General features: G+C 39.7%; 1 protein-coding gene across 1 annotated transcript in view; it reads left to right on the top strand.

The window, feature by feature from the left end:
- The window catches only part of LOC122810271, a 1,074,540-nt gene that overhangs the window by 112,223 nt on the left and 940,016 nt on the right, over positions 1 to 22,301 (top strand). Inside the window, exon 2 of the mRNA XM_044081807.1 lies at positions 3,327 to 3,503. Coding sequence (XP_043937742.1) covers positions 3,327 to 3,503 — 177 coding nt within the window. The remainder of the gene's footprint in view (positions 1 to 3,326; positions 3,504 to 22,301) is intronic.

Raw genomic sequence — 22,301 nt, 5'->3', positions numbered from 1 at the left:
TCTTTAACCAGCTTTCTGTAACTGCACATACATCTACATCTTCCAGTGATAGAAGTGCTTCCAGGGCGCACAGTTTTTGGTTTAAGCTCCTAGCGTTTAGCAGCATGACCCTTATTTTGTTATATGATTGACAATTTTCACGTCAGTAATTTTATTTTTGAGATCTTGCCTAAAAAAGGCACTATGAGGGCAAGAGCCTTTGCCAGCAGCCAAAAGTCTAGAGGTGCCAGATACAAACCGTCTTTGGTAAAGCAACGAGGTTTGTCAACCATGGCTTCCTAGGCTGACAGGAAATGGATCTCCCTTGAATGACACCAAAAACTAAGCCAGTTATTGAAATCAATCATATTTTGTTCATGCTGTGGCATCATTCGAGGTGAGGGTAGTATGCTGCTCAAGGCTAGAAATGTACCTGCCTGGGACACATGCTCACAGAGCTCAATCATGTATTTGTTCATATAGTCCAGTGGAGTACGTCCCAGGTCATTCACTCCAACTTGAACTATGGCAGGGTCATAATAGTACTTGTTGCTGAGAGACCTGAGTGCATCCTCTATTAAATTGTAAGTTTAATTTTTTTTTTTAAATATTAAAAAAACACACATTTACAGTTGATTTTGTGTAAGGCTTTCAGGACAACTGTGACTTTAATACAAAATGTTACAGGCTATAATTTTTCAAAATTCAAGTTGCCAAAGTTCATATGTCCTCAAAATTTGAGTTTATATGAAAGCAATGTTCTCAAAACTGACTGCATTATTGTTGATGCAAAATAGAAAATTATGAGAGGCAAACACATTACTAACCAGTTTTGGTCTGATGAAATTACAGTTGCTATTACAAGAGTGTTGTTTCCAATTGCTATTACGGGAGTGTTGTTTCCCTTGCAACCTCAGGCATCCATAGTTTATTGTTGGAATCGAGTTCTGTGGTTTTCTCAGCACTTTCCTGCACTAGTTGAAACATTTTTATCATTAAAAAATCACATTACTGATGATATAACAGGTTTTCAAATTACTGGCTTTCAGTATCCAGTTCTGTTGTCAACTTAATTTTAACAATATGCTCTGTGACCATGATTATTTTTGAATTTGTAGTGACTTCCAAGATGAATGGTGAATTGTTATAATTCAAGAGAAGTAAATGATTTCCAAAGAGAGTCCTACAGAGCATTCGTGCACTGTTCCTTTTTGGTGACATTGGTCCATTTTTACTTGGCGCATGCACAATAATGGGTTTATCCAAGAGATTTCTTCTAAAATAAACATTTTGTGTGCTTATAACTTTTTTCTAATATATGTCAATGGTGTTGCTTTGTTGCTAAAGCTCGCTTGTCTTTCCTCTAGTGTGCTTTTGTTGACATTAACTGAGCACAACGTGGAAGCTTAGCAAAGTATGTTAACAGTGAACTTTGACTCGCTACTACATTGCAATTATTGGCAAGACTAAAAGCATGATAATATGCTATTGTTATATATAGATAAGTTAGCAAAACATTTTTCTTGTTATTTTAACTAATAGCAGAGGAATAAGACATAGTTTTTACTATCTGAATAACCTGTGTGTTACCTTTCTCCAGTTTTACCTGTCCTGACCTCTGGTGCATTCTGATGGTGTGGTTCCTGTTGACAGTCATCACATTTCATTTGATATATTATCTTGTGGAAGACAATAAATTAACCTAATTTGTACCCTCAGTGTATGAACTTCTGGTTTATAGAAGGAGCAGAGGGCAACAGATGCCATAGTAAAATAAGAGGTGCATCCTGCTAATTAAATTTCCAGTGATGTAAGCAAATTATATGTGGATGAGACCAAGAATCTTCATTTTTGTAGAGGGGTGCCACACACACACATGCACCACTTACATTTTCACCCTATCTGTAGCCCTCCCACTGCCCCTCCTCCTGCACCTAGCCCTAACTAGGCACTTAAAAAAACTTTCTTGCAGTACACAAGCCATCTGTGGTATATACACAGAGACGCACACATACATAGGAACATAACACTAATCATAATCCCTTACCCTAACCCTATCCCTCATACACACACACAAAATAAATGTGTCCTCTTATCTAACTCTTCCTGTAACCTGCAAACACTGGCACATATAGTAAACTTTGTCCACTTACCTAACCCTAACCCTAACACGCACACACACACACACACACACACACACACACACACACACACACACAAAACACACTATACCACATCTTAAACATACTATCTTAACTTTTGCTGGCAAGACACATTCATTAAAAACATTTTCCCAATTTGCCATTTGCACATGTTACACTGCCCTCACCCCATTGAACAATCTTTTGTAGGATCAAATGTAACGCACTGTCTAAAGATATATCGACGGATACACAGATATGTACACAAACGTCATCCTCACACTGTCATAGAGAGGAGAAAAATACTCTGCAAGGGTGATAAAGGTATTTGCATTACAACAAGACTACTTAAAACAACTGGGTGCTTTTTACAGTAGAACAAACACTAATTAAAACAACTAGGGTGTATTCATTGAAATGTCAGATCTCCCGTTTGTAGCACATTTGTCTTCTTAATGCTTGCTTGACAAATGTTTTACAACATATATTTGGCACTTTGTGGGAATTCTTTTGATCTTCCATCTTCTACATGTTTTAGTTTATTTTCCTTTTAAGAACAAGCCCCAGCAGGATAGGATGCTAAGCATAGTAGCACAATGTATTATAGCAGTGCACACAACTGATGAATTCTATACTCTCTTTCCTAACATTAGAGATAGATATTGAGAGCCTAAACTGACAATGTCTTATTGTAATCATAGCATGTACAGCACTATCACTTCATATGTTTCATGGTTCAGTATATCCTCACCAGAACCATAGCATCTACTTGGACACTATCATTTCATGTGCTTCATGGAGTAAATGCAGACATTTCAGTATATTATCACCAGTGCTGTAATTCTTTCTGTGTGGTGTTCTTTACTCTTTCAGGATCCTTCATTTGAGAGGCAACAATGACCTTTTATTAAAGTCCTGTCACACTCCTGTTGTATAGCTAAGATAGCTGCAGAACATGGTGTTCAAAGGATTTGTTAAAGGCCACTCTGACTAAAGAAACTATTTCATAATTTATTTACTTTACCAGCGTCGGCATAAAAATAACTTTTTGTGAAATTTCACCTTTAAATGTGTAGCTTCATATTCAGCTCCTTTGATATTGCTGACTATTGTGCATTTAAATATATACAGTCTGCACTGTGCATTCCATGTTTAGATTAAAAACTATCACCTACTCAACATATTGTTCTTTAACCCTTTTTCCAGTTTACAGATGAATATTTAAAGAAGATCCCAGCTTCTGAATGGCCCAGAATAATAGTTGTAGCTGATGGGTCTTGTGGTGAGTCATGTTCTGTTCTTGGAATTAACCCAGACTACATTGTGGAGTCTTGCAATGCTTATGGAGCAAATGCAGCAATTGAAAGGGCTGACCAGAGACAGGTAAGAAAGACAACCTGTTCACAAGTCATTGTTGGATGTATATGCCTTTATTAAAAATTTTTATCTGTGTGGTTGATAGCCTTTTCACCTAAAAGACTGAATCATATTAAGTTTTGAAATATGCAAGTTACTTTCAGTGCTCAAAGAAATAGGAAGTACGTTAGCCGTAAACAGCATACGATAGCTGCATTGAATGCTTTGTGTTATTTAGGAAAAATAATAACTTTGTTGATTCTCAAATATGTATGCAATGTCAAATTTCAAATGGAAAAAACATCAGTTGTAACATTTGCAGTAGTATATAACCTATATGGTACGTGCAAGAGGTACTTACAGTAAAAGTGTAATAGGATTTAGAGCTTGCCCATACCTTCAGGGTACATTTGGCTTGTAATTTGTTGCCAGATGGCTTTGCTGCTAGTCAGTAGAAAATCCCTGGTTTATATACCTACTAAGTGCACTGGCAAAGTGATGAAGCTGGGGCAGCCCAGCCATGCTGAACTTGGAACAGAGAAAAGCAAATACAAATTGTTGCAAAGGGGATACCTGATGTTTTCTTATTTTTAAACAATTTATGTGTGTTTAAAGGTGTTTCTGAGGGGTGTGCTTTGTAAAGTCTGTGAAAAGTTGATGAGGTATCACAAAACCAAGAGAACAAAGTAATGTGAGAAAAATGTGAAATCTTTGATAGGCCTGAGCAGAAAAAAGAGCCAGAGAATAGTTTCAAGCGAACAACGTGAATGGTAATTTATTCTTCTGCAGCTCTTTCTTATGTGTCAGAAGGTAAAAAGAGAGAAAAGGGAGAGACGATAATGGGAAGTTGGAAAAAGCTACAGAAGAAAATATGATGACTGGCTGATTTTGCAAATATCCCATTTCTTGACAGAACTGAAAAAATAGTGCAGCCATGAAAAAGTCAAAGAGCATAGCAGGAAAACAGTTGGTGTGCATTGATAACAGATAAGAGTTGCTGATGAAAAAGATAAAGTAGCGCATAGTTGTCCTTTCTCTACTCCATCACTGCTGACATGACACAGTCATCACTGCTAACAACATCCGTATATAAACAGGAAGGTGCTGTAGGCTGTCAGATAGCCAGTACATCTATGACCAGGGCTTAATATAATGTATATTTTAGCAGTTACCCTAACAACTGCACAGATGAATGCCATAATGGCTCTCATTACAGAGAGAAGCTAGAAAAATTGTGGGTGTTGGTAATCAAAAAAAATTCTCATTTAGCAGCAAGGTGTTGTCAAGCCAAACTCAGACTGACTTTTGCATAGAGAAACCACTGCATTCCAGAAGAAGGTAGGATTTTGAATGCAGAGTTTTGTAATTTAATGTTAAGGTTTTTGATTTTATTTGCACTGGATCTACAGGTTTTTTCACGATACCTGTGTTCAATGCATTATCCTTCATATTGACAAAGAAATTAACAAGATTCATTAGATGGGCTCTACCCTTGACAAATCCAAACTGCTGGGGCTTGAGTCATAAGATTTTTAACATCATAGTTAAGTCAATTATGATATGTTGTGTGAATTTGTATACAAGACTCATTAGGCTGATAGGTCTGTAATTCCCAGGGTCAGTAGTGGGAGCACCTAGGTGGAATGGTGTCACAACGGTTATGCCCCACACCTTTAGTACAAAGCCCTTTGCCAGGGTCAGGTTAAAGAGATTGAGGACTACATCTACCAGTGCTTTAGTGCTATTAACTAGGGAACCAGTTATGGTGTCAGGCTCCAGGGATGGCAGATTTTCTTTGTTTTGGAGAGTACCTTGCATGTATGTTCTCTCCTGACTGTTGATGGCTTGGTTCCATCAGGGATAAGTCGATTCTGAATAGATGTCTCTGGGGTGAAGTTGGCACTAAATGTATTTGCAAGTGTGTTGGCAATATCCACTGTAGCAGAGTAGGTAGTACATTTATTACGAATAAGCTCTGAACAATGTTGCATGTTATTACTTATTTTCCTGGCATAATTAAAGAATGATTTGTAGTTATCTTTGGCTTGATAGCTAGTCTGAGTTAAAAGGAACCCTTCATTTTGTGATGTCCATTTCAGTTTCTTGTCTATCTGTTTAATGTTCTCCTTAATTCTGCATTTTTTTGTTCTGCTATATAGATTAAGAAGTTTTTTCCTTTTATTATATAGTTAATTGATGCTTGAGGACCACTACACTAGTTTGTATTTAAACCTCCCCATTTAGTTGGATATGGTTGGGACTTCCAAATTAATACATTTGTCCAGGTGTGAATAGAACTTGTCTGCATAACTCGTATATCAACTGATATATAGAATGAAGAAGGTTATTAGTTTCTGGTCTGACTTGACCAGTACATACAGATGCTAAGTTTGCGATGACCGAGCAAGTATATTCTGTTCTGTAGTGGGTTCATCAACAATCTGTTGGGAGGTCTTAATAAAATCTAAGATTTTTTGTGTGTATCCTCCGTTGATGGTATAGGTCCCCAAGTTTGTCACTGCGTGGTTCAATTCACTTAGGATAACAGCATTCCTATTTATGGGGAAGTTCATCAAGAATATTTACGTCTCCAAAGGCAGACGTCCTGTCTGGAGGACCCTAGCCATAAACAAACTATACAATAGAAGGAGGAAGCTACTAAATGATAGAGCAAAATCCCAAAAAGGGAAGGCATCACTGATCAGTATTAGCAAAAAACTACGGGCACTCATAAAATTGTCTAAGGCCAGCTTCGAGAGAAAAATTGCACAGGACACTAAGGATAATCACAAGGCTTTCTTTAGTTATGTTAGGAACCTGGGTGGTAATTCCCAGATATGCTCAGAATTAGTCCAAAATGACAAAAAATACACCGAACCCACAGACATTGCCAACATCCTAGCTGACAGGTTCAGCGCAAACTTCTCCCTCCCTCCCCACCAAAAGGGCAAATATCTATCCCAGCAGAGTGCTGCCCCCTGACATCTCAGATGCTCAGGTAAGAGCCGCCCTCCAAAGCAAAAAACACAGCATCAATGGGACCAGACGGTGTCCCGGGCTGCGCCCTACATGAACTCCAAGAAGAGCTAAACCCAAACATAAAACTACTGTTCAATCTCAGCCTTACTACAGGATATGTACCCAAAGAGTGGCGTACAGCAACAGTGGTCCCTCTCCATAAAGGTGGTGCCTCAACGGATCCTGGAAACTATCGCCCATAAGCCTGACTAGCTTGGTCTGCAAAGCTATGGAAAGGATCATCATGGACCTCATAAATAAAGATATTGGGGACCTACAGATGCTGGATCCTACCCAGTTCGGCTTTGTTAAGGGCAGATCCTGCCTCTTAAACCTGGTTGATTTCTTTGAAACAGTCACCAAGGCCATTGACGAGGGGAAGGTGGTCCACACAGCCTACCTGGACCTCGCAAAAGCCTTCGATACAATACCCCACTCGGGCATTATAGATAAGCTCACCAGCTTAAATATAAACCCCTATGTCACTACATGGATTGCAAACTGGCTCAAGGACAGAACCCACATGGTTAGAATTGCTGGAGCCATGTCAGACTCCAAACCAGTTACAAGTGGTGTCCCACAAGGCTCAGTCCTGGGACCTCTCTTGTTCGGTATATATTTCTCAGAGGTACAGGCCAACACGGAAGGACTGTGGCTGACCAAGTTTGCAGATGACTGCAAACTGGGCCATAATCGACTCTCCAGCTGACACAAGCATCCTCCAAAAGGGCCTCATAGAAACAGACAACTGGTGCCAGAGCCATGGCCTCAAGCTAAATGCCAAAAGTGTATAGTCATCCCCTTTGGCAAAACAAAGTGCCCACAAATTACCACATAGGTGGTAATCCATTAAGTACAGAAGAAGTAATTAGGGACCTGGGGACCCAAGTTGATAGCAATCTCTCATTTGACAACCACGTGGCCAAAGTGGTTAGAAAAACATTTTATATAGCCCACCTAATCATGAAGGGATTCACATCTAGATCAGGGGAGGTCATCGTGCCTCTTTACTCATCCCTCATCAGGCCCATAATTGAGTACAATGCCTCTCTTGGGATGTACCTTACCAGACACCTGCAGCAACTGGAAAGACCCCAAAAGTACCTCACCAAGAGGATCAAAGGGCTCAAACAGATGCCATATGCTGCCCGGTTAAAGAAACTCCAGCTCTACTCAGTGGCATACTGCCTGTTCAGAGGCGATCTGTGCCTGACGTATAAAGCCATGTCCAACCCGGAATTAATGGACATGCTGCACCTCAGAAAATCCAAATCCCATCGAGCTATGCGCTTGAGAGACTTGAACCTCAGCACTGAAATAAATAGGACATGCTGGAGGGACAGATTCATAACCCAGAGGCTCCCTTCACTCTGGAATAAAATCCCAGACCAGGTTAGGCAGAGTCCCTCATTGACTCTCTTCAAGAGGAATCTTGATGAGTGGATGGGAGATCGTAGGTTTACCCCGGGTATCACTTCTGTGTCACTGTTAGACAGAGGCACAGTATACTAACCTCGAAAAAGGGCATAGCAAAATAAATTTAAAATGGGTGGCGAAAGCCAAACATTCTGGCTAGGCTTATAAATGCCCTAGGGCAGATAGCCTAGTATGAACCTATGAACCTAAGATTTTTTGTGTGTATCCTCCATTGATGGTATAGGTCCCTAAGTTTGTCACTGCGTGGTTCAATTCACTTAGGATAACAGCATTCCTATTTATGGGGGAGTTCATCAAGAATATTTAGGAATGCTGTATGAATTTTTCTGGAGACATAAGGGGGTGCTGTAGCATGCTGTGATCTGCTAGCTGACCTTATTTAGTGTGAATTGAATCTCTGTAAACTCTGCTTGTGGGTCTTTAGATGTCTGTCTAGACAAATATGGATACACTACCACAGTTTTCCTTCAGGTGTAAAAAAAGTGATAACCACAAAGCCCTGCTGTTTCACTGAGAGCTGTCTGGCCACTTAACAACACATACCTGGATATGCTGCAAATGCAGGGAGCCTCAAGGTCCGGCAGTTTGTTTTTTAAACTTCTGGTATTAAGTAGAGCCACCTTGATATGATCCAGTGGTTGGTTTGTTTTGGAAGTTTGTTTGGGGGGGTCCATCAGCAAGATCCTTTCTAAAAAAGTCACAAATGGGGAGGTAAAAGCTTTCACTGGTATGCAAGATCCTTGGAATGAGAGGTGCAAACCAACCTTGATGAAGCAAGTTGTCAAACACCTCATCCCAAGTTGACAAATGCTGCATCTCCTTAGAATGACATCAAGTGTTTAGCCAATTAAAGCAAATCGTCTTTTCTTTATACTTCAGCAGCATTTTTGGTATTAGAAGGATTCCACTTAATACTAGGGTCTTTCCTGTACTTGTAACATGCATGGAAAGCTCTGTCATGTCTGTCTGTCTTCATATCCCTTAGGATTTTGCATGCCAAGTCATTTATCCCAGCATGGGCCACCACCATACTTATGTTTTTCTGATTTAAGGGTCCTCTGGGCCCTTGTAACATCACCAGCCTTGATCCCCTGAAATGCAGCTCACTGTCACTCTGCTTTTGTTCGTCATCATGAGTGTGGAATTAGTGAACTTAACTATGGAGTCACAAGTCACTAAAACGTTTCTGTTTCTGTTTGAAAGTTACTTTGGTGTAGTGGGTCTAGGATGTGTTGTTTATTCGTGACACCCAGCTATGTTATTATAGTGTTTGGTTTATACTGGGCCTTGTACCTCCTAGCTTTTGTGTCTTGGGCAAGAATTTAAGTGCCTCAGTGTATGATACTTTAGCATGGATATGTGCAAGGTGTGGTGTACATGAGTGATGTTCACGTTGTTAATGCGTGTGTGGCCTTGAATTTGGCTAGGTACCTGAATCTTTCAAAAACAAACAGTACCAAGTTAAGTAAAAGATCGTGATCTGTGAGCATCAAGTAATTTTTATATTGCCTGACTATACTATGTGTTATGAGGCTGGCAACAGAGGGTAAACTTGCTGGAAGACCCTCCATTTTGGACCAAGGATGCAAGTTGTGTTAAGGAAGAATAATCCAGGAGCAGAAACAATATTTTCTCTTAGTATTAGTTCAAAGAGAAATAATAGATATAAATTAATTTATATATAAAATAAACTTCAGAGACAACACCACAGACTGGATGATGAACACTTTAATAAACACAAAAATAACGCAAATGTAAGCACTTTCGAGTTCTATCAACGAACGCTTCTTCAGACATATTAAAAAACAGCCAACTCCCCTGTTTAAATACTGATGTTTTAAATGCGCTTACATTTGTGTTATTTTTGTGTTTATTAAAGTGCTCGTTGTCCAGTCCATGATGTCACCTCTGGAGTTTATTTTCTATACTTTGGATTGGTCTCATATATGTGTTTCGTCCTCAAACAGCTTTTTTTTTCACAAATTAATTCCTATTTGGGCACTAAGTTAACAGTATGCAGTAAACATCCCAGTCCAGCTTGGCTATAATGTTAGCTTGGGGATGTTAAGATGTCAGGAAATCTTTTTATTTAACACAGGCAATTGTAAAAGTAAAATATTCAAGATCTATAGAGGTAATTACTCCTTTATAATCTGCTAATTAAGTAAATTGCTCCCTTTGCGATGTATCTTGATAAATGTATCAATCAGAAAGACCCAAATCATTCCTAACCAAGAAGATCAAAGTCCTAAAGTCGCTTAGCTATCATGAAGGGCTGAAATCTCTATCCCTTTATTCAGCGTCTTATAGGCTTGTGAGGGGATATCTGTCTCACTTATATCGTAACAGTTTCAGTTGTCTTGAACCTCCTATATCTCTGAATGCTCTAGCACCAGTTAGGCTATTGGACAAAGAACATAAATCTTCACCAAGAAATAAATAAAACATGGTTGAGGGACACATTTAAACTCGCGCCTACCAAACCTCTGGAACAGATCCCCTTTGTATGTTATGCAGTACAACTCACTAGCTTCCTTTAAAATAAATTGGATTGGATATTCAGAAATTTATTATGGGATTGACTGGTATGGCCTTCCTGGAGAAATGAGGTGTGGCCTGAGACAGGGTACTGGTCTGCTACAAATGATTATGAGAATACATATCCTTGAAATATTTATGAATAACACTTCAATAAAGTATTTGTCTTTAACATGTTTAACTCTCTGCAGTTTTTCATTTTGTTGGTATTCTTCAAAGAAATAACAGTTTAATGTAATTATTTTGACATACCAAGTAAATCTTCGTATTAAGTAATATCCATGTATTTGTTAATTTTTCAAAATCCATTTATTCAATTCAATAAGCTTAAAAGCAGGAACCAGTCTTGCACAGGGTTTCACTCTGTTGCACAAAGTCTTTGTGCACACATTCTGGTCTACTCCTGATGCAGCTGACACACACACACACACACACACACACACACACACACACACACACACACACACACACACACACACACCTTACAAAATCTCATTTAGACATAAGAAGGACATGCAAAATTGGGCCCCCTTCAGATTATCAACATTTCAGAACATCGAACTACTTGTAGTTAAGATCATATGACCGAAGTTCTGAAATGTTTGTACTGAGATTTCTGTATTACAGTGGGGATAGGGAAATTTGACCTTTTTCCCACTGTATTCCAATCTGAGTGGTATACTTCTAATTATGAGGGGGTGTGGGGGGCTTACCCCTCACAAAAAAACATTTTTTTGGTATTTTTTATTTTGTAGTTTTCGTCATTACAAAATGTCAATCATGTCGGTTAAACCATATGCAGCTATCTGCTGCATTGAAACAGCAATGATAACCACACTGTAGTGCTCTGTTTGCACTATATGTATATTGCTTATTTTTTTTATTTTCTTTTAATATATAATTAGGTTTCATGGGCCAGTGTTAAACCATTTTTGTTATGATGCAGCAAATTATAAAACATCATGCAGAACTTATGTTGCATAAACAAAAAAAATGGTATATATAGGTTGGGTGGCTGGCCTAATATATATATATATATATATATATATATATATATATATATATATATATATATATATAATTCAAGGCATGGTATGGTGGCATGAGCTACATGGAGGGAGGCATGCATAACATCCCTGTCCTCTTACCTATATATATATTATATAGAGCGGGGTTTGAGTCTCACAAGGGATAATTGGCTAGGCTTAAAGTGGCTCTCAATGGCAGTTAGCTTAGTACTAATCTATAATAAATCAATATTAACTATAATATATACATACACATACATACATATATACACTTGTATAGATGCACATACATTCTGCATTGTCATTTAGAAATACATAACAAAGGAAAAAGCATGACACGAGAAAGGTAAAGATCTGTTTAGCTCCAGTTCACTTTAGTGGCTGCTCTTTGAATATCACACAGTCAAGGTTTTGAATAAAAGTGACAACATAGTAGTAACATTTCCATGACTATGAGATAATCTAAATTCAAGGAAGGAAATTTCCAAGTATATATTTGTTGTCTTCTGTTCTAGATGTAGAGTTTTGCCATGCTGTTTGATTTATTTTTGTTAGGTAATACATGCATTTTTTAATGTTTTTAGACTACATTTTACCCTATCGACTTCACATTGTTTAATACGAGATCTACCCACTGCATATTTAAACTAACATTAAAACACATCTTTCTAATTCTGTCTGACTTGGGTATCATTTTAGAGTAATTTATTAAGGATAAATAAAGACAATGGCTGAAATACTGCATACTGCAGTACCGACCTCTGCTCCACAGAAACTTCGACCACAACACTTCAGCTCGCATCATATGCAGTATTTTATAGTAGTAATAGTGCATTTTCTGCAGTCCCTTCTCTTTTCTTGTCAAGACATACCACTGTGCAGTTATACTTGGTATAAATATGAAGCTTCATAGATAGCTTATTATAATGCTCTGTTCCACTGTAGTATTAACCAAAGTTATACTTAACTGATTCATTTCCTTACAGCTTCATAAAGTCTTTTTAATATTCTCATGTTTTAAAAGCCTTCTCTACTACTCTTCAAGTGCAAACTCCGATGTTGCACCAGCAGTGACTTCTCTCAAGATATTTCCACTTTGTTCATGTTTGTGCAATCGTGAAATTGGTATATGCATGTATGGGGGCAGGATATGGTGGCATGAGCTACATGGAGGGAGGCACGCATAACATCCCTGTCTTCTTACCTATATTGTTTATGAAATGAACTATAGACAATATCATTTAATTGTCTGTTTTGTTGATTAAGGAACCAGCTAACTTCATTATCAAGATATACTTCAGGCATCTTAAGTTCACAAGCAAGAACAGTATCACAGTATGAGAAGTCAACTGCTGCCATTTATTTATCAAACTACAAAGGACAACTGTATCCTGAAATAACTGCATTTATTTTTGCAGATCAAACTGAATTATTAATATAATTCATTTATTGATTACTTAGAATTTAAATTCAATTAATCATTTAAGCTAGTAGCATAATGCTACTAATATAAATAAATGATGCATTTTTGCAGAAAGCTTATAGAGCTGCCCCCAAGGAAACCTGTTACAATACCTCAATGCAAGCATTAGGATTTCAAAGCAGAGCTCTGCTAGTTTAAAATTATGGTTCACAAGAATGTTTTTTATCTTTTTTCAGTTTTTCCCTTGATATCACATTAGCATTTTTAATATAAATTTGAATCTTGTACTGGCTCAGCACTTACTTTTTATTTATTTATTTAAAATTGGTATAACATTTTTTCCTGCATATAGTTTATGCATTACCATATCAAAAAGACCAACAGCCTCAATGACCCAAGCTATAGCTTTGAATTTTCTGAACATTTTCATACAAAGCTTTTGATCAAAAATCTCTAGAATACTTTGTAGGTGCTCCTGATTTTCAAAGGCATCCTGGAGTGGTCTCAAACTTTTCCATTGCCCATTCTGACGTATGTGTGTGCGTGTTTTTCTGAGATTACTTTATTACTCGCATCACCAGCTTTAGTCTATCCTGCAAATTAACCCAATGCTCTATTACACTTCTGAATGATGTTTTCTCCTCTTCCCTAGTTTCCTTAGCAGTAACGATAGCAGTAACAGTCACACCTCTGGGATGCCTTCCATCCAAAAGTTCCAATGAGGTAAACTCAGCTGAAGTTTGTGACACCTCTTTCATTGCAAACAGTAAGCAAGATGACGGCTGGTCCCAGTTTTTAACATGTGCATCTGTAACTTTTCCTAGCATGGATTCTAGTATTTTATTGAGTCTCTGTACAAATTTATCAGGTTGTGGATTGTAGTGACTTTAAAACACTGGCATAACTAATGTTACAGTCTTGATGCAAAGGAAGTGCCTTGATCAGTCAGTATCTCTTTAGGGGTACCCACTTTGGAGAATAATGGTACCTGTTCTCTAGCAATAACCGTAGCATTTGTTCTACTTCTGGGCATTTTGGAGCATATTCTATTATTACAAACATGTAGTAATATCCATGGATAGTTGCCCTATAATGCCTATGGCAATATATTCAAATAGCTTATCTGTAATAAGCATTGGGATTAACGGACACATACATCCAAGATGAGGCATGGTTTGCTGGCATTCTGGACAAAAAGCAGTGATATTTTATTAATTACTTTCACTAATCTTAGCCAATAATGGCCATCTCATTCTGTAACTTTGTCTATCCGCAGATGGGTTTACCTTTAAAAATGCGAATCACAGTGGTTCGAGTGCTCATATGAGCAACTCAAAACCACGAAAGTGAAAATGTCGACAATCCTTAATGTTCGAAAAACAGCAAATCGAAAAGCAGATTCTCTGTTTTTCAAACATTAATCGCAAACAAAAAAAAAAAAGTGTAAAGCACCACCACCCCCCCCCTACTTTATTATTCTAACTCCAAGATTGCACTACAGTGGGGAAAGGAACCATTTCCAATCTCCACTATAGTGCAATCTGCCCCAGAATGTCGAATGTGCAATGAGCCAATCTCACTGTGCATTCGCATATGGCAGATTCAAACCTTTATTCGTTTGGCGTTTTCCGAAAGGCAAATTGCTGTTCGCCCTTGTGCAGTATGCACATGTAAAGTTTAACCCCCCCCCCCAGATGGCCTCCTAACACATAACTGTGAGGTAGCTTCATTGTTAGCATGCTAATAGATTTTCATATTATTAACTGATATGGAATTTCATCTTTCTCTTTACTTTGTATAGTAGATGATCTTTCAACTCAGGATAGGGGCAAGAAGCAATAGGAACATTATGTTTGCTGCCTCCCCCTACAATCTGGGTTATATTCCCTCTTTCACAACTTAAAGTAACATCTTCCCATTTTGCTTTTTTAAAGTTTGTGCAACTTACTTGTAACCTAACCAACTCTGAGTTACTTTCTTCACTAGCTTGACTTGAGGTGGAAGAAGTGCTTTCCTCTCCCAAAAACACTGGCACTACAGCAGCTTGTGTGTCTTCTACAAAGGCTAGTTCTAGATAAAAAATCACCCTTTGCTTTACTTTCTCTGCTTTCTGTTTATAAACCCATTGAGTGCTCTCTTTTCTGTTGCATTGCTTTTATTTTGTTTTTTTTTTTTTTGTGCGAGTGGACACTATTCTCTCACATTCTTTATCTTCTCTATAGTGTCCTCCATCCAGGAATCTTTAATTCTGATTTTCCCTATTTACAGCCACCTGTTACTCCATCTCCCTTGCATTTTCTGATGGACACTCTCAGAAATTGGTGTAAAACTACATTTTCCTCTCTGTTTTACTATATACTTTGTTCGAGGGTTCTCACTTATGTTGTCCAGCTTCTGTATTTTTTTTTTCACTAGCACTTCTTGAAGTATTTCTGAAGGCTTTTGTTTATGTACTGATTCTTCTTAGTTTTCCCTTGGTTCAGCTTTAGTCTCTTTGCTGACATTATCTGCAATTTTGGGTTTCTGCTGCTCTTTCATTGGGATAGGTTTCTGGTAACAGTGTGGATCCTTTTTACTGCATAAATTCTACTTCCTTTTGTAGCATCATTGCTAATTCTCATATCCACTCATTGTCTAGTTTGATTCTGTACTGCTATATAAGTGTCAGTCTTGTTCTGCCTACCCTCTCTTACACTGAATGGCTAGATCACACTGTTGCTTTACCTTGATGTTCATCGTGTTTCACTGTTGCAGTCATGACTGTAGGGTTCTCCCCTGCTGGCAGGCAACCCTCAGTCAGACAGAATTCCAAAGTCTGGGTCCGGCGTCGGCTGTTCAACCCTGCTCCCTGACGTCAGAGCGCCAGGAGTATAAAGCTGACAGCCGAGGCCATCTTCTCCAGTCTTTCTTGCCGTGCGGTGATAGCAGTTCGCAAGTGCCAGTCGGTTGACTCCTGACGGATACTTCTATTTACTTCGGTCCGAAGACTTTCTTCTCCACTCAAAGCTAAGTACCCTGTTGGGGAAACTTTTTTCTTGCTCCACTCCGATGTCAGAAAAAGTTAATAATTGTATTTCTTGTGGGAAGCAAATATCTCATAAGAATTTTCATTCTTACTGTATTCCTTGCTTAGGCCCTGACCATGACATAGCTAGTTGTTGGTTTTGTGCTAGATTCAATCAACGTACAATTAAGCAAAGGTACGATTTTGCCTTTCATTACTTCGGTAGGCGCTTTAACTACAAAATGTTGTCGGATACGGTTCCATCTACCGGAGTTCACAAGCGTCGCAAGGATAAAGACAGGCCTCTGAGGTCCAAATCTGATGATAGCGCACATGTGGAGCCAGCTTCAGGTTCGGCCGTCGTCAGTGAGGCACTTTTGCAGCCCCTGTCGTCGGCCATTTCAGAACCGACGGCCGAAACGGACTCTCATGAGGAGCCAACCAGGCCTTTAAATATCTCTGTTGCAGGACCTTCGGACAATGCTCCTTCGGATGGGTCTGGAGCCGCTGTGCAGGTACCGGCTTCCGAAGGGGTTTTCAGGCCTACTCAGCTTCAAGTAAAGGCAAAGCCAAAGACAAAGGCAAAGACTCCTTCTAAATCAAAGACTTCAACACAGGCCTCTTCTGAACCGTCTCCCAAGTCACAGAAATAGTTACTCAAGATGGCGGAGGATTTACTTACAATGATTAGGGGTTCTCATCCCCCTCCAGACAAAAGGCCAAGGCAGGATGTTTATTATGATTCCTCTGATCAGGCTTCTGTTTCCTCAGTTTCTTCTTCTGATCAGGAATATTCTTTCCCTCCTTATGAGGATTCTAATGTGGAAGAATCCATTCCTTCAGTTTCTCCTCCTAAGGATTTTTCTTTTGGGGAAACTCTGCATGAAATGAGGGAACATTTCCACTGGGAGGGACAGGAGTATTCAGAATCCAAGAAAAGACTGAGGGATTTTCTTCTTTTTCCCCAACATAGACCCCCTGGCTATTCCTCCTGTTTTGGATATTGTGGATGATGCCTTTTCGGAGGCTAACTTAACTCCTGATTCTTTCCCTCCTGCTCCTGTTAAGCCTGATAAATACTACAGGGTTCCTGATTCCCATCAGTTTTTATACAAGAATCCTACTGCTGACCCTGAAACCATTTCTCATGGCCCTAAGGGTGTTAAGGCCGCTACTGCTAAAAATCCCATTCCTATTGAAAAGGATTCTCGAGCCTTGGAAAGATGGGGCAAAAAGGTGTACACTTCTGCTACTTTGTCCATTAGGGCTCTAAACTGTCAGTTTCATATGCTTAAATATCAGCAATTTCTCTTGTCTGTCTTAAAAAAAAAATTTACTTCCATTTCTGCCTGTGCAGATGATAAGGAATTACATGACTTATTGCATGCCACTGAACAAGTTGGGAAGCATGTTTTACACTGTGGATTTGATGCCTTGGAGGCCTCTTGTAGAGCTGCGGCCTCTGGCACAGTCATTAGAAGACATGCATGGCTAAAGGAACAAAATTTGCCGGAACAAGTAAAGGCTAAATTATTGGAAGCTCCTGTTCAGCATAATGTTTTGTTTAGATCTAAAGCTGAAGAGGTGATTAAAAAGATGGAGGATAAGGCGAAATCCATGCAAACAGTTAAAGATTTCTTACAAGTACAGCCTCCTAGATTTAGCAGGAATTGGCCATCAAAAAACTGGTCCTTTCCCTCTTCAGACAGGCCTCAAAGGGGTAGATATAGATGCTCCAAAGGGAGGCCTCAAACACAAGCTGCTTATAGACCAAGACAGTGGACTGCTTCTACCCCCTAGGGGAGGAGAGGACAGGCCACAGTCTCAAAGGCAAGAAACTCAATGACTCCCTCTGTTGGGCTGCAGGAACGTCTTGCCTGGAAGTCCCTCTCAGAGGAAAACTCTCTCTTTTTTATCAAAATTGGACTCAAATAACCCAGGACAAATGGGTTTTGGATGTGATTTTAAGAGGTTACAAATTCCATTTTCATACTTTGCCAAAGCCAAGCGGATGACCAGACCTTCCAAAACATCAATGGACGGAGGCCTTAAACCAGGTGGAAGCTCTTTTGGCTATGAATGCCATAGAACTGGTTCCTCTTTCAGAGATGGGAAAAGGGTTTTACTCAAGGCTCTTTCTAGTCCCAAGGAAGCAAAATTCATGGAGACCCATTCTGGATCTGTCGGTCTTGAACACCTTTCTAGAGATTCCAAAATTCAAGATGCTTACTCTACAGCAGTTACTTCCAATGCTGTCCAAAGATGCATGGATGGTGACTTTGGATTTAAAGGAGGCATATTTACACATTCCCATCAGGCAGGATCGCAGAAAATACCTCAGGTTCAAGGCCGGATCGAGGCACTTTCAATTATCTGCGCTGCCCTTTGGATTGTCTACTGCTCCCAGGGTCTTCACCAAATGCCTGGCTCCAGTAGTAGCTTACTGCAGACTCAAGAGAATTCAAATTTACCCTTATCTGAACGATTGTCTAATTCAGGCAGACAGCAAGGATGTCTTACTCCAGCATCTGGACTTTGTACAAAACCTCCTCAAATTCCTGGGATTTTCTGTAAACATAAAAAAGTCAAATTTGACACCATCACAACAGATAACTTTTCTGGGTGCTCTTCTAGACACTACAACCCAGATGGCATTTCTGACATCTGAAAAACAATTACAGCTGGCATCAACTTTCAAAGCCTTGGCAACTCTAACCCATCTATCTGCAAGGAAATTCCTGCAGGCATTGGGTTACATGGCCTCCTGCATCCTTCTCGTACCATATGCAAGACTACACATGAGGAAAATACAGTGGTACCTAAAAAGTGTATGGTCTCAGCATTGCCACAGTTTGGACATACTGATTCCCGCCCTTCCTTGCCTTCAAAAGGAATTTCTTTGGTGGTCCAGGGCATGTGCTCTAAACAAAGGGAAGCCCTTCCGTCTACCTCCTGCCTCTCCGATTCTAACCATGGATGCCTCAGTTTATGCTTGGGGAGCCCATTTTCAGGGCAATTGTCTGCAGGGCCTTTGGACAAAGGATCACATGCACCTGCATATCAACTTAAAGGAAATGTTAGCCATTCAGAAAGCTCTATTGGCCTTCAGGAATCTCATACAACCAGGACAACTACTAATACGGACAGACAACACCACAGTTATGTGGTACATAAACAAGCAAGGGGGATCTCATTCCTACCCGCTTTGCAGACTAGCCATGGATTTATGGAACACAGCTCTAGCTTGCAATCTGGATCTTCAAGCTCAGTTTCTACCAGGGGAACAAAACTTACTGGCAGACAGTTTGAGCAGAAACCTTTCGGATCCACACGAGTGGATGCTGGACACCAAAATATTCAGGATGATAACAGCAGTCTGGGGATGTCCTCACATAGATCTTTTTGCATCCCATCTAAATCATCAGCTACAGAATTTTTGCACCGGGACTTTCCACAGAGAAGCTTGGAAAGTGGATGCCCTGTCATTCAGTTGGAGGAACCTCTCGGGATATGCCTTTCCACCTCTACCTCTTCTTCCACGAGTTTTATTGAAGATAAAACAGGACAAACCCAAGATGATAATCTTGTTGGCTCCAAATTGGCCTCAGCAGGTTTGGTATCCAACTTCAAAGTTTTGGTATCCAACTCCAAAAAACCTATGCCTGGAATCCCCTTGGATTTTACCTCAGTCTCCAAACCTTCTGTCCCAGCATCAGGGTCGGGTTCTACACTCTCATGTCAGAACTCTCAGCCTGGCGGCCTGGTTAATCCAGGGCCTTTGACTTCTTCTTTCCTACCCAAGCAGGTTATGGATGTCATTTTAGAAGCCAGACATCCTAGCACTAGAAAATCTTATGCAGGAAAATGGAAAAGATTTTGTTCCTGGATGCAGGCTCAGGATTCTGATCCTCTTCTTCCTAACATTACTTTAATTTTACTTTACTTGACAGATCTCTTACATAAGGGTCTCTCTTTCTCTTCCATTAAGATCTATGCCTCTGCTATTTCTGCTCATTATAATACAGACCCTCCCATCTTTTCCCACCAGCTCATGAGACAGTTCCTCAGAGGAGCTAAGAACTTAAGACCTCCTAGATCTCCTCCTATGCCTGCTTGGGATCTCAGTTATGTTTTGGAAAAACTAAGCTTGCCTCCTTTTGAGCCTGCCGCTTCTTCTGACATCAAGTTTTTATCTTGGAAGACAGCTATCCTGTTCGCACTAACCTCTGCCAGGAGAGTTTCAGAGTTACAAGCCCTTATGGCGGAGGAGCCTTATATTATTTTTCATCAAGACAGGGTATCTTTGAGGACTAATCCGAGCTTCATTCCTAAGGTGGTCTCCAAAGTGGCTTTAAATCAAACTATCCACTTGCCAACCTTTTTCCCCACTCCTCAAAATAAAAGGGAAAGGATCTTACATTCCTTGGATGTACATAGACAGCTACGTTTTTACCTGAACAGAACCAAGGACATCAGAAAATCAGAACAATTGTTTGTTTCTTATGCTTCAAGTTCCCAAGGTAAAGCCATTTCTAAACAAACCATTTCTAAATGGATTGCTCATGGAATCAGATTTTGTTATTCACACCATGGAAAGCAAATCCCAGGGAGCATTCGGACTCATTCCACCAGAGCTGCTGCCACTTCTGCGGCCTTCCTCAGGGGAGTTCCTACCAAGGACATTTTGGAAGCTGCAACTTGGAGTTCAGTGCATACTTTCTCTAAGCACTACAATTTACCTCTCTACTCTAAGTCTAGGGCAGGCTTTGCCTCTGCAGTCTTGCAGGGCCTTTTAGCCGCCCCTTCTTCTTCTTTATGACCACCTCCCTTTCTTTCAGCTTTGGGATTCTACCCTACAGTCATGACTGCAACAGTTGTGTACACCCACCATAAATGTAGATGTTCGAGTGTCTTCACTGTTGCAGTCTGGGTTTCCCTCCCTCCTGTTCCCTCTTATTTTTACTTTTGTGTGGTTCCTTTTTTCACCATTCTTCTGAGGTGTATTTGCAAAGGTTATGGGACCATTTTCATTTTGGAACTCCTGACATCTGGGGAAAGAAAAACTGGAGAAGATGGCGTTGGCTGTCAGCTTTATACTCCTGATGTCAGGGAGCAGGGTTGAACAGTCGATGCCGGACCCAGACTTTGGGATTCTGGCCGACCGAGGGCTGCCTGCCGGCAGGGCAGAACCCTACAGTCATGACTGCAACAGTGAAGACACTCGAACATCTACATTTATGGTAGGTGTACACAACTGTACTTTCTTAAGTTTATCAGCCTGCCACGCTGTGTCTATGGATTCTTCTTCCTCCCAGCATTTCCTGTAGTGCTTTAAAACAGGAAAATTTTTTTCCTAATGTTTTACCATGAGTTAAATCAGGAATTATATCCACAGGAAGTATCAGTTTTCCAAGAAATGTTTAAATTTCTACCATACCTCTGAACCTCTTAGTACAAGAAATCTGGGCAAAGCCTATAATAACAAAGGACAAAGGCCCAAAATTTGGGACAGATTTTAAATGTTGCTCTTATAAGCATAGAAAGTTGCTAGTATAACACAATTTGTGTTAGCATGCATCTTTTGAAGGATATGATGTCTGAAACTCAAATGTATGTCGTTAAGTGACGTCAATCATCAGTGTTTTTTCAGAAAACCACAAATTGTATTTTTCTTGCATCATGAATGTGTATTTGCCTCTACTTGTTGGCTGTTAGTAATAATATTATTAAAGGAAAAGTCCATCCTCTTATACAGTTTAACTCAACTTTGTTTCTTTCCTCCATTCAGTATGGTTCCAGAAACCTACCTGTACTTATAAAACTTTCATTTTCTTGCCTTGGAATCAAAGGAGGGGAAAGGCCATTCACTTTTATTGAAGCTTAACTTCACACATACTTTGGCAGAGGAATTTGTCTCAGCTTGCATGGCATACCACAGACAAAGGAAAATCTTTAGTTTTACTTTTCAGATACTGACTAAAATCTTGCATGTAAAACCCTGAGGGAGATGGATATGTTCAGGGCAGAGCTCTCCTTTTATGCCACAAATGTAGGTAAGACCCGCAGAATCCTTATTCCTTTCTTGAATAATACTAACATACATGAGGGGAAAGATGACTGTCTGCAATAACTGGCTCCATAGTTGGTGTCATTCTAGGGGGAGTCAGTATGTGTCAGCATGGGAGGAGATGCTACATGGTCACTTTTGCTTTGCCTTACCTCTCATTCTAGGACTTTGCATGCTAGCTAAAACCTTTGCTGTCCCATTGTGCCTTTTTAGGTTAGAATCCATCTAAAGGATATCCTAACCTAACAAAAGAAACATATTTGGCACCAGACCAAATCAAGGTGGCTGTGCTGTGTCAGGGAGTCTAAAT

The sequence above is a fragment of the Protopterus annectens genome, chromosome 8.part1 (genome assembly GCF_019279795.1).
Source record: "Protopterus annectens isolate FY-2018-M chromosome 8.part1, PAN1.0, whole genome shotgun sequence".
In the NCBI taxonomy this organism is placed as follows: domain Eukaryota; kingdom Metazoa; phylum Chordata; order Ceratodontiformes; family Protopteridae; genus Protopterus; species Protopterus annectens.
This window is presented reverse-complemented; position numbering and strand designations above follow the sequence as displayed.